The 13,036-nt window shown below is 43.7% G+C and overlaps 1 protein-coding gene across 3 annotated transcripts in view; it reads right to left on the bottom strand.

The window, feature by feature from the left end:
• Nucleotides 1–536: 536 nt before the first annotated feature.
• Nucleotides 537–13,036, bottom strand: part of LOC146797986 (uncharacterized) — a 284,680-nt gene continuing 272,180 nt past the window's right edge. For all 3 annotated transcript variants that reach the window (XR_014968579.1, XR_014968577.1, XM_085625216.1), the window contains exons 2-3: nucleotides 3,172–3,231; nucleotides 537–1,386 (exon numbers count right to left, since the gene is read on the bottom strand). Coding sequence is in view for 1 of the 3 variants with exons in the window: in XM_085625216.1 (XP_085481342.1) it covers nucleotides 1,118–1,386; nucleotides 3,172–3,231 (329 nt within the window). In the remaining 2 variants the exon portion in view is untranslated. The remainder of the gene's footprint in view (nucleotides 1,387–3,171; nucleotides 3,232–13,036) is intronic.

Raw genomic sequence — 13,036 nt, 5'->3', positions numbered from 1 at the left:
GATTTACACCAAACCTACAAAAGGCACTTCCTTGACCTGAGGACTACCTCTCTGCCAAATTTCAAGTAATTCTGTTCAGCCGTTCGGGCTGTAGCCCTGTCTAAAGGTCCTATGGAAAAATGCATGGGAAAAACGCGTTTTGGGACCCCCTTTTATCTCAGCCCCCGCTTGACGAATCCTCCCGAGACTTTCAGGGTAGGAGCGGAGCGTAGCGCCCCACCTATTTTGAGAAATTCGCGAGGATTCGTCGACCGGCGCCAAAGTTATTCAAAATAGAATGTTGCGGATTTCCTATGGAAAAGGGGTCCTAACTATAACTACCTACTGGCGACCGCCAGTAGGTAATATATATATATATATATATATATATATATATATATATATATATATATATATATGAGGTCCCAACAAATTGCCACACAAACTTGCCGAACTCTTTGCTTGACGGGTGCTTCCTTCGTGCAAGTGGCGTGCACGTTTAATATGAATCAACAAAAGAGGTCCCTACTTCCAGGAACACACACGGAGCACTCTCGGGTTTGAGAATCCTTTATTTCACCCACCATTACGCGTTTCGTCTCTCGACTTTCTCAAATGCTTTTCGGTGAGCAAGGTGGATACAGGTATTCTGATGTATTTAAAAACCTCATTAGGCTCCTCCTGCACAGCGTTCAGCAAAGAAGGACTGCACTGTCATCACAGTCCTTCCTGATTACATTGGCCGCCATCTTAGAGTGTATATATCCCTTTCATGCACATTCTATCATAGTATGTAATTTACGGTGTTCTTGGTTTGGCGTACCCTTCCATTCAATGATGGGAAAAAGGGCACCCTTAATGTCCTGAAGATGGGTTAACACCTCCATCATATCTCTTTCAACTGACGCCACCCTAACATTTTGGTCCAACAATAACCCACGGTCATCCAAGGTGTAAGGGATAGACTGTTTCTGTATGGCCGGTGGTGCTGGTGCAGCCAGTTGGACAGCTGACGTTGGTGGGGCAGGTGGTCTGGTGCAACCAGTTGAGCAGCTGTAGTTGGTGGGACAGGTGGTGCTGATGCAGCCGGTTGAGCAGCTCCCGTTTGTGCGGCAGGTGCCGCATGTTGTAGACCTGCTTATGGCACTGATTCCGGGGTTACACGTTGCACAACCAAAGTGCTAGGAAGGTTCTCACTGTCACTCTGGTGCCTGGAAGTGGCAGGCAGCACATCACTCTGACTGGAGGGTTTTGAGGCACCCTGGGGAATGGCCTTCCACCATCCTACCACCCTCTCCTCATTGTACCTCTTCTCCATTGCATGGTACCCCTTGGCAACTTCATGGATATGCCTGTATCTGTCCTTGGTCTGCTTAAATATTTTGTCTGCCTCAGGTGACATTTTGTCTGTAATGAAAGACACACATGACAAGATGTAATAAACAAGACAAAGAACAAGGTCCTGCAAGTATTTTCCACACTGAAATGTACAACAACGAGAACGTTCCACTCTTATCAACTGTTTGCTACTTCAAACATGATCTGGCAAGTTACATGTGAAGCAAAACTCTTTTCACAACTTGACATCGATACCATCATGGTCATGTACGGCATGAGATATAGCAATTGCAGAGTCCAGGAACAACAGTGGAAGGTTAGCTAAGTTGAATGATGATGTTGACACAAACTCAGACAGAGTCTACCAGGGGAATGTACCCAAGGAGACTGAGTTACAGGCCCTTTGTAGGCCCAGGGCATGACATTTACCCAAAGACATAGGATGTTGTAAGAGTGGCAGACAACTAAGCACCAAAGTGCTACTCTTATACAACAGTCACCCAAATCACAAATCCTCCAACCACTACATAGTTGGATGTGTCTCTACAGCTACACACCCAGGATTCATGCTGTATACATCAACTTGAAGTATCTGAGTATTTGTATGTCACAAGACAGCTATTTGAACCACAACATGTCATATAATTTGCACATTGAAAGTAAGACAGGCAACAATGGTTGAAAGTCTTGTTGGGCATATCACAATGTCTCAACCTTGTATTTGCTTATTCTAGCCAGCTGTAGATCTGGGTTACACCACTCATCCAACATTGTCATGTACACCAGATCCCCATCTTGTGTATGAGACTGCCACATTGTAATGATACTTGTCACTGACAAGTGTCGCTCCAATGCTCTGATCCTCAGTGATTGCTACATCATACCAGTGTGTACATGGATTCCATGTCTGGTCATGCACATCACCAACATCCCCCCAACATATTGTTATCTGTATGTACACTGTGAAACACAGGTGCATTGGCTAAAGTAACATGCACAATTTGCAAATATGGACACGGTGAAAGTGCTACAGGAACTTCACAAGATTCACATACTCACAGAGTCACTACAGCCCACACCATGTGTATTTTTTTCTGTAGCCATACAACGCATACTAATGCTGCCATGTACACATGCTAGTCTACCAAGAAGGCATATTCCCTTAGGGAGATGAAAAATAAGTTGCAGTTGACTTCACAACGCTACGCCCATTGCAGGTACATGGTGTAACAACTTCACACAGTATTATGGTCTGTAGAAGCACCAACAGGTCACAGCATCAATTACAAATTTGAAGGATGGACCCAATGGGTACCATAGTATGGATCATCAAATGAAAAGAATGTATGGGGGTACTCTTTGAAAAGACTGGTGTAGGGTGGTGTAATTTAAAATTGGTTGACAATCTGCTCCAACATGTAGAAAATACATGGAAGCAAGGAATGTGCCATATTAAGGGGCACTCAGCAGTTTTCAAAGACAACAGTGCCATCTTGTGCTGCCTAGCAACAACGCAGGCACCCTTACACAATGGAGCAAGAGTGCCTACATTGTCGGGAGGCAGCTAATTTTGCACCAGCGCAGGGCAAAATGCTGGATTGAGCCGTATTATTGTGAGTACAGTCCAGGGCTATATTCCGGAACTGGAGATGCATCCCGTTCAGCCAAGAAGGCTAATGCTGCGTCCCATCACTTTATTGTAATTATGACCCAAAATCTTCTCATGATGCTGCCTCATCGTGGTAGAGGTGATATCCATGTCTTGCACACCCAGAGTGTGTGCAACATCATACCGGACCAGTCATCACAAACAATCTTTTTTGGAAAGTAACATACATGGACTAAGGCACTCACCATTGGCATGTGGATCCCTGAAGGCATCAATGTCACCTTGAGTGAATAATGGTCGTCCGGCTGTGACACAAGAAAAAGGAGTATTTATCAGTCATGAGGTGGCACATGTGTCATGTTCACTATTGAACTTACTGAAAAACAATGCCTCCCAGACCATAGATCATATATTATTTCGTAAGTAGAGAGCTCAAAGGGTCTCTCTACTTTGGTTCAATTTTGGAACGCTCCTTGCTTTATTAAATTTAAAGAAAATAATAAAGTTTCCCTGGTTTTATTTAGAGTGTACAACCAAATTGGTTGCATCAAATAAGTACTCATGTGACAAGTTGTTACCTAGTATTAAATATTTATCTTTCAAGGTAACAGTAAATAGTGACAGTAACATACATATTTGCACTTAGGGCAATAACATTACGTTATGTGAGATGATACACAAATCAAAAAATGGAACAGAAAATGTCAGTACATTTTACAAGTAATCATATTAGACATTACATTAATACAGAACTATGCCTGCCTATTTTTTACCTATTTAACATAGGCATTGTGAATCTTATATAATTTTTGCATCCTTGTATGCCCTACTGGAATTTAGCTTTGGGACCTGTTGCCCTTGCATCCTCGACCACTTTTAAGGTAATGAAAGGTCCAGTGGAGGTCAGAGTATTAGTGTGGTAATTCTTGGCTAAGCTATCTTAATTATGCATAGAAATGTTGGTACTTTTTCCAACAACTAGTCATAATAACTCTTGGCCTCGGCTTGAACGATGTGTCGACAGGTTTTGACCTTCGGGGGTGGACCTGGGTGAAGTTTGGGTTGAAGGTCTTCCTCAGGGCGGGATAGGTTCTTGTTGGACACTGAAAATACATGTAAGGGACAAGGAAGTGTTAATTGGGGAAGCTACTACAGGGAACTGTATAAGTGATGTTACTGTTCCTACACTAAGTACATACCGGTCTTTTGTCTTAGTGTTTCACAAATTATGTTCGATGCCCAACTCGGATGGGGATCTATTCGTGATGGCTGATGACGGCTTGGTGCCTTAAATGCATTTCTTTTCTTCTCTTTGTCTTTTTCCTAGAAGTTACGTGCGGGGGATGACAATTGGATCTTGTTTAGTCAAAGAGTTCTACCTGTCTCAAAAGAGCTATGTTTTTTCTCTCTTGCATGCACGTTGGTTCTACTTGCTATTGTAGATAGTTTAAGGGTGCGGGGCGGTGCCAATATTTGAGCTTATTGTATACAGCGCGGGCTCGACCCGATGGTGTCATGCTGGTAGGTCTACAGTCTCGTTGGGTTCGATCAGTGCTTATAGTGGTGGGGGTGAACATACATAACTATGTATGAGGGTGATCCTCTGGCAGCAGATCCGCTCTCTTCGGCGGCGCTGCCTCTGTGGTGGTGGTGATCCTCTTGGTGCTCCAAGTTGCAGTAGCAGAAGCTCTATGGCGTTGTTGAGGTTGGGGTGCCAATGATGAACTGGGATTGTCTTCCTTACATACAGGTGTGTTTGCACCATTTTTAAGTTCAAGTAAGTATTGACGTTAGAAAACTGTCACAAATTGGACTTTGAAGCATTTTTTTATATTTTGTGACGTACAAGGGTATCCTTGTAAATATTGCGTTGTGTTTTTTGTGGGAGTTTTTACGCGCGAACGCCTACCTTGCATCTCATTTTCGGTAGGTCATGCTAATAGGAGTGGCGCTATTCAAAAATCACGTTTATGCATGAAAAATGCAGATGACTGGAGCTAACAGCAACTTGTAAATATGGGGATAAAAAAAGCTGCTGTAACGTTAAAAAAAATGACGCTATGGTGGCGTTAATCCTTGTAAATATGACTCAAAATGTGCAATTTCGCCTGTCTTACCCTAAGGGGAACAGAGTGTTGTACTGCAAGAATATGTTCATTCTAAGAAAATACTAATGCCTGAAAAAGTCACTGGATAATTCCTGGAATTCAGTCTGGAAACCAGTAACTGATGTAGAATTTTAGGCATTTTCTGAGAAAGATTTGCGAATTGGAAAATAAAGTATATTCAAGCAGAGATTTAAATCTTCTGGCATACTTTTAAGGTTATTTTTGTGAATCAGACCCATGGTGCTTAAATCTACTCATGACACATCACCTAACTGCAGTACTTAATATGAGCTGCTGGTTGCAGGTGGGGCCTAGTGGCATTCATTTTTAGGCACTTACTTTTCCTCATCAGACTTCCTCAGAAAAAGTGAGAGAAACACAAAAGGAGGATGAGAAAGACAGAAAAAAATGACAAAAGCTAAAATGAAGGATGACGAAGAACCCTTAAGAGTGAAATAAAAGGGCAGGGAGTGTCTGGTGCTGTAGGAAAGAAGCACGAGATAGAAACATGACTACTCAGCCTTGGTATTCAGAAATCCGTACATTTTTCAGCCGGGCTTCGGGGAAAAACTTTGGGCACCGGCACTCATTTATTTACAAACTAAGCACTGCCCAACTGCTTCTCAAATCTCATTTCATGCTGCACAGCAGTGCATTCACCAAGTTCTACCAACCAGCACGAAGCCAAAATTCAACTACTCTAAAGCCTTATCTCTTTCATTCTTAAAAATATTCCAATGCAAAATTCCCAGCACATACCCATGCTTCTCAATGCGACCACCGAGCTGCATGTGTTTATTCGTTGATTTATGTTTTGTGCAGTGTAGATTGGAACGAGATACAGGTTTTCTGTTTTTTTTTTTTTAATCTTATTATTGGTTTTCGGAAAAATTACATAAACATAGTAAAGGGTTGACATTTCAGTATTAATATTTGCCAGATATACATCATTATTGCATGAGAAGGAACGTATGGTGGTTAATCAAGTGAGGCGATGCACGTCCAGGATGTAGGCAGTGAGTGCTACATCGAGCGTGCCCCTGGTGTTACAAAAGTCCCCGTAGCCCCAGCAATGGGGGCGGGGTTGCGAGCATCAGGCACCCCCCTCCGGCACTGTGCACGGGTGGCGGCTAGGAGCTTCTAAGTGGGTCTAGAGAGTGCGGGGGGGAAGCTCGAAGTACTTTGCAGGGGGGCCCTCATGTTTTGTTACGCCACTGGAGCGTGCGTCGGAGCGCTTGTGATGCGCAGATGTTTAGAGTTCACAAGGCACAAGTTCACAAGGCACAGGAGCCCGTATGTGACGCTCATATATTCCCCGATGTGGGCCCTAAAGCATGCTGGGTAAATGTAGGTGAAGACTGGCAGTGAGTTTATCGGCAATGGTAATCGCCAGAAGAGGTGTGGGTTGCCTGTTGTTTGCACTGTTAAATGCCTAGTTAGAAAACTACCCTAGCCCCGTGACTGGCTCCCGCTTGGCATGGTTGCCCATTACAGGGGTGTGCATCCTAAAGTATGTTGCTGGAATGTTATAGTGGCAACAAAGGGATTATTGGAGAGTTTGAATGGCTAAGGCTCTTCATGCCAGTGGTAGACGTAGGTAGATCTGAAAGTAAGAGGGCAAGGCACGTGGGCAACATTTTGTGGCTGTGACCTCCAAAAAAAATGATTACACCTGATCCTAGCACAACACACGGCATTAGCAATGCAAGAAAGTATGGTCACCACATCCCCTGTATAAAATGCCCCTCCCTGCAGTGTATAAACAACAAAAAACAATTTATGAAAGCGACGATGGGGAAGAAAAAAGGTTAGGTAAGATATCTACTAGGCCAGATAATGGCTATACTTTGTACATAAAGTAAATAAATACATTCCCAAGCATGGTAAACTAGCATCTATAGGAAAGTTGCACAGATCCCTCCCCTGTCACCCCAGATTGCACACTAGAAAAGAACTCTGTGAGAGAGCCCATTGGGCTGACTGCTAGTGGAATGTGCTTTTTGTACCTTATTCTGCAGCTGAAATTCCACCATAAGTGCAAGGTGTGCAGAGCTGATGGACACCTGCCCTCCCCAGGAATGGAAGATGCTGGTGCTTTGCCCTCAATGGGTTTACAGGCAGATGAGATCCGTTCACAGTTCAATCTGTTGACCATTGTGTTGGCTACAAAACAATACTCGTCCTCACCACCCACTACCCCTTTGGATGAAGTTGATGGAAGCATTTGGGGAAAGGCTGATGAAATGGAGGCAACACCCTATGATGCAGGAGGCCAATACAGTCTGTGAGTCCCACAGAAAGGATAGCCTTCCTGGGGATATGGCAGTTTTGCCAGACATCTATCAATAGTGGAGGCTTGTTTGGTTAAGAGAAATAGCCATATCCAAAAAGAGCATCTCCCTGACAGGAATGATCCTCAAAAACCCCAGGAAATGACGGGGGCAATGACAACAAACTGTAAGTGTAGGTGCTAGGTGCTTCTCCTTAGCATCCCATCTCCCTCCAGGTGAATACTTGACATGACCCTCACCCCACTTGACATGAACCACACCCTACCCCATCCCGAAGGATCCCTCACCTCCTGATGAATCTCGACAGCCAGGAGAGTCTGCCAACTGAAGATGCTAAAAAAGAATAGACAGACTTACAGCCTCTTTACAGAAGTATCAGTGGCCTGAAGGTTGGCTGGACGTCAAGATGAGCAGGCACTGGGAATGCAGGCTGTGTTCAAGATGCTGACGGATGTCCTCTTTTGATGGAGAAGGAGAGCTTTGGCAGATGTCTCACTGCAGGCTGAGGATGAGCCATTCTCTCCTCAGGCCCTCTCTAGCAGAGTGACAACAATCTCATCATTGCAAAGCAGACCAGCAGTAGGTTCTATCCCTAACAAGGTTAGCTCAGAGGAGCCTTCAGTTATGTAAGGAGGCAAGTGCTCCTTATTGCAAATTATTGTAATGGATTAGTGACTCCATGATTGGCTTATTTGATTTACCTGTCAGACCCTAGTACAGTGCACCATGTGTGCCCAGGGCCTGTAAATCAATGCTGCTAGTGGGCTTGCATCACTGGTTGTGCCACCCACAGAAGCATCTTGTAAAGTGTGTCTCAGGCCTGCCATTGCAGAGCCTGTGTGCAGTCCAGTACTGCCATGTTGACTTGGTGAGTGCACCCACTTACCAGTCCCTAAACCTTCCCTTTTCTACATGTTAGCCACCCCCTAAGTTAGGCCCAAGGGCAGGGTGCATTGTAAGTATAAGGTAGGACATGCCCTGATGTGTGTGGCATGTCCTGATAGTGAATTACAGCCAATTTCGTTTTTCACTATTGCAAGGCTAGCTGTCCCCATAGGACAGAATGGGCAGTTTGGTTATAACATCTTATAATCCTAACTGACCCGGTGAACATTCGTAGAAAACGAATTTAGTATGCCTGAACTCAGAATGATAAAATACATCTTCTAGTGAAGTTGGTTTTAACATTCTGTGTTTGAAAATGCCACTTTTAGAAAGTAGGTATTTTCTGACCTAATCATCCAGCCTCCCTCTGCTAGGTTGTGTATTGCATGTCTGGTTTGTGAGTGACAGGAGGGCTTGGGCTCCAGCAGTCCGATGAGTCAGGGCTGGGCTAAATAGGACCTTGGCTGCATAGAGAGTGGGGTGGAGGAGATTTCCTTTCAGTGCCCCCAGCCCTCATAGTAAAGAGAGTAGGGGTAGGAGGAGAATTCCTTTCAGCTACCTGGGCCAGGTCTGCTTTAAACAATACTGTCTGCACCTCCTGCCAGGAAGCTGCACAGAACTGGTTTTGGCTAGGTACAGCCCCCTCTGCCTTCAGAGGACAAAGGATTTACTAGTATAAATATTGGGGTCCAGACCCCAAGACTTTAGATCACTTCTGGGAATCAAGACGGACCTTTGCCAAGGAGAAGAACCAGAGAAGCTGAAGGAGTTGGCTGCCCCTGTGCCAGTGTGCTATTTTCTGGGGTTGGCCTGCAGTGGTTTCTTTATTGCCAAGGAAAGGAGAAGGAACTTTTATTGAACTTTCATCATCTTGAAGAAGACTCTCCAAGGGCTTGAACTGTGCTTGCCTCCTGCTGAAGTCTCAGGGATACAAGACTTCACCACCAGCTCCCCCCTGAATTTCCTTGCCTGGAATTCTGTCTGCAGAAGCCTGCGTATTGTTGGGAGCTGGAAGCGCGACTCAAAAGAAGAAGCGTGTTGCATCTGCAGCTGTTGCCCTCGCATCACCCGAGAAGCGTGTCGCCACTGCAAAGGTCGCCGTCGCATCACCGGAGAATCATGTCGTAGGGCCTGTCGTGGCTCAGAAGTTCCAGATTTGCGGTACGGCCATCAGGCGTGCACACATCGCCTTCACATCGTCGCATCGCATCAAAGACACCATCTTGTCGCATCGCACTGGATCGTCACATCGTGGCGCCATCTTGTCGCATTGCAACCGGAACGCAACACGAGATCGTCGCATCACCTCCTCTCCGGTAAGGAACAGACGCATCGCCTACTTTACGCAAGCACTGAGGAACAGACGCATCACCTCCCCGAAGCAAGGAACCGACGCATCGTTCTCCCTGCAAACCTTTTGTTTATCTTGCGTGTCGCATCCAAAGGTACTTTGTAAGAAACGTGTCGCATTTACCATCATCTTTGAACTAAACTATTTCTACCATCTAAAAGTCATTTTCTTAATACTGTATTGTGGATTTTTGTCGTTTGGGTCTTGTGTTAAGTCTATATAAAGAATACTTATTTTTATAAAACCTGTGTGGTGTCCATCTGTAGGGTTTTCACTGTATTACTATATGTGTTCACAAATGCTTTAGACACTGCCTCTGAGATAAGCCTTCCTGCTTGTGCCAAGCTACCACAGGGTTGAGCAGGAGTTATTTTAGGAGTGTAGCCCCCTTACCTTGACTAGAAGCAAGGGTCCCTATTTGGACAAAGGTGCAAACCATTGCCAACTAGAGACACCCAGTTTTAACACCAACCAATCCATGAAGAGGAAGGAAATCTCCAAATGTTTTTGTGCTTCTGTCATAAATAACCCACCCACTCCTTGGACTGTCACTATAGAGATACCCTATCCACCTTGCCACTACGCAACACTTAGAAATGTCATCACAGGACATCATTCTTGTCTTCGTTAATTTTTAACCGGTGACTATCCATAAACTCCCAGGCCTGGCTTAGACAAATTTGACACAGTGCTGCATCTGACATTCAGCCAGATGATGAGCTGAAGGTTTTCTGTTATTTTTACATCATATTTTTGTACTCAGTTGTACTTTTTCTATCTACATAATGATTCACCAGAGTTTTGATTTCTATTACGTAATCTTTGAACTAAAATAATGTATGGTCTATCTCCTTGCTGCAGAAAGAAGGCACAACTCACTTGTGCCCATCCCATCAGCTCTGGAAAGTGTTTTCACAGACTGTTCCTGAACAAGGACCCTCTTCTGTGCTGAGAGGCTTCAGGCACCATTGTCTCACTTCACTTCTTAATCTTCCCCTTCCTGTAAAACAACATTCGTGGACTGCATCCTTGGGCTGCCTTATCTCCGCTTTTCTTCCAAACCCCTCTATTTGCACTGCTGCAGCTCCCATCTTAAAAAGCAACAGACAGCACAAGAGTGCAAGCAAACAAAATGCCTTGCACTCTGCCTCACATAAGTCAGATAACTCTTTTTTGTGACATTTTTAGTGGAAAATTAGAAAGTATGCTCATGCGCAGTTTGTTCTGTTCTGTTTCATATGATGTGTAAAAGACAAGCCTGGTGGCTTTTGTTGTTCAGAGAGCAGTCGACTAAACACTTGTCCTGCTCTGCTTTATAAGTAATGCTACCTGTTTTCCGTTTTTACAGGTTTTTACAGATAAATACAGACAGAAAACATTTATTTTCTTGTCTTTATTTATTTTAAATATGGATAGAAATGGAAATTGGGTTGATTTTTTAGTAATTCTAAATACTGTCTGCCATGACTGCCAGGTCATTAGCTGTGTGGATTGATAGGTAAGGGGGCTAAAAAGGAAAGGAATTTTAGTAAAGAGCCTTAAATAGCAGTACATATGCACAAGGTTGATTCTGAAAATTGCATATTTTCTTATAAGAGCATTGATTTATCTTCTGTGCAGCATTGAGACCTGGTAGGTATTCAAGCATGAGTGCCTATTTACAGGTTAAATAAATATGGACATATGCTCATTTCAGCTTCATTTTTCCATAAAACCAAAAATAAATTTGGGCGGCAATGTCAAAAAACATAAATACCATGAAACCAAGAGCCCTATTTTTATGCCAATCCAATCAGTTTGGTAGCCCTAAAGTTGTGGCTGGTAGTGCGCTGCCCACTTACTACTGCCTAAGAGTCCTCTAGTCAGGCATTCCTTGCAAGAATCTTCATCCTCAGCTTTTTTCTAGCTTTGGGGAATTTGCCTAACAGTGTCTAACAACCTATTTTTGCTGTACACCACCAGGTCCTGCACCTCTTCTTGGGGTGAGCCATCCATGCTCTATGAATGCGACCATGACTTTCTGGAACATCCTCCATGGGGGTGGGACAGCCAAAATCAAAAATCATTCTTCCCTTAATGAGCACCACCCGGATTGTTTAAACTGAATCAAAGGAGTGTAATTTAGAAGGTTTGCAAATGGACAGCTTTGTACCCTCGGTCATTTTAACCGATCTTTTACCGCTATTTCAAGAAAATATGCCGAGTTTGTGTTTTTGTGTTAGGTGGTAAATATACCTGTTATTATTTCATGTTATCATTTCATGTGTATTCACATGCGTCAGTCTAAGGTTTCTATGAAAGTAGGTAAAAGCAAACGCTACTAGACCCACCATCTGGCACAAAAGTAGAATGGCCAACCGTTCCAATCTTTCCACTTTTTGCAGGACTGTCCAGCAGTTCAGATGCTTGTCTCACTTTACTAATTGTAAGTATATGTCCAACTGTGAGAAATGTAATGCAGGAAATGCTGACTACCAAAATGGCGTGGAGTTCTGTAACACAAAGAGCTAATGACAGCAGGTTATAGCTTCCTTGGGTCATGACCAATGTATATCTGTGAGATATGGGAGACTCAAGGCCACTCTTCACATTCTGCAGGGGGGATCTCATCATTTTACATTAAGCCACTTCGCCTGACGTCAGCAGTTCGCCTTCGTCACCACTTCTCCAGCCAGGCTTGACCTAGGCAATGTAATAAAAAAATATGACAGACTGAACAACCTTTTCATGGCAATAAGAGAGACTGATGTCAGGGTAAAACTCCTCTCCCAGGTAGGGCAGGAAATTCGTAGACTCTTTCACTTCTGTCCCAACATGGTAGATGACAATAATTATGACAAAGTGCTGCCTGCGCGGATTACCCACTTCAACCAATAAATGAACTAGACCATGAGAATCTTATTTTGAGTAGGCCTTGGCAGAATTTCGATTACGCTGGAGTAATCAGAGTAATTTTGGTAATTCTGCATTAATTACCCGCGTAATTAAGAGTATTTGTTTGGGGGGGCATTATACAGCAAGAGCACCGCTATTCATGTTATGCTGCATTGAGTGCTGGTTTTTCTTAGTACAAAATGCATCCTCACGTCAATTTTGCGCTAACAAAATAGCACTCAATGGCGGTAGTAAATTGCAAACAAAAATCTACCCCAAGAGCACATTTAACAGGAGCGAACAGCTGTTGCATGTTGCATTTTGCAGTATTTCTTAGCTCAAAATGCATCCATGAATCCATTTTGAAATAGCGCTAAACACAGAATTACACTTATCATGTAATTCAAGTGTAATCTGGCAGAATTCTTTGGTAATTCCAACGCTACATTGAGTTACACAAGTTACGCCCACCCCTAGTTTTGAGGCAAAGTGTGTGATCTCCAAAGTCAATGATCAAAACAAGGAAGTCAGAGTCCAAACACCACAGGACTGTGAATCATCTGTACTGGAACAGGTTATCCAGCAAGTCAGAGTAAGCCTC

This window comes from Triturus cristatus, chromosome 9 (assembly GCF_964204655.1).
Source record: "Triturus cristatus chromosome 9, aTriCri1.1, whole genome shotgun sequence".
NCBI classification, from domain to species: domain Eukaryota; kingdom Metazoa; phylum Chordata; class Amphibia; order Caudata; family Salamandridae; genus Triturus; species Triturus cristatus.
This window is presented reverse-complemented; position numbering and strand designations above follow the sequence as displayed.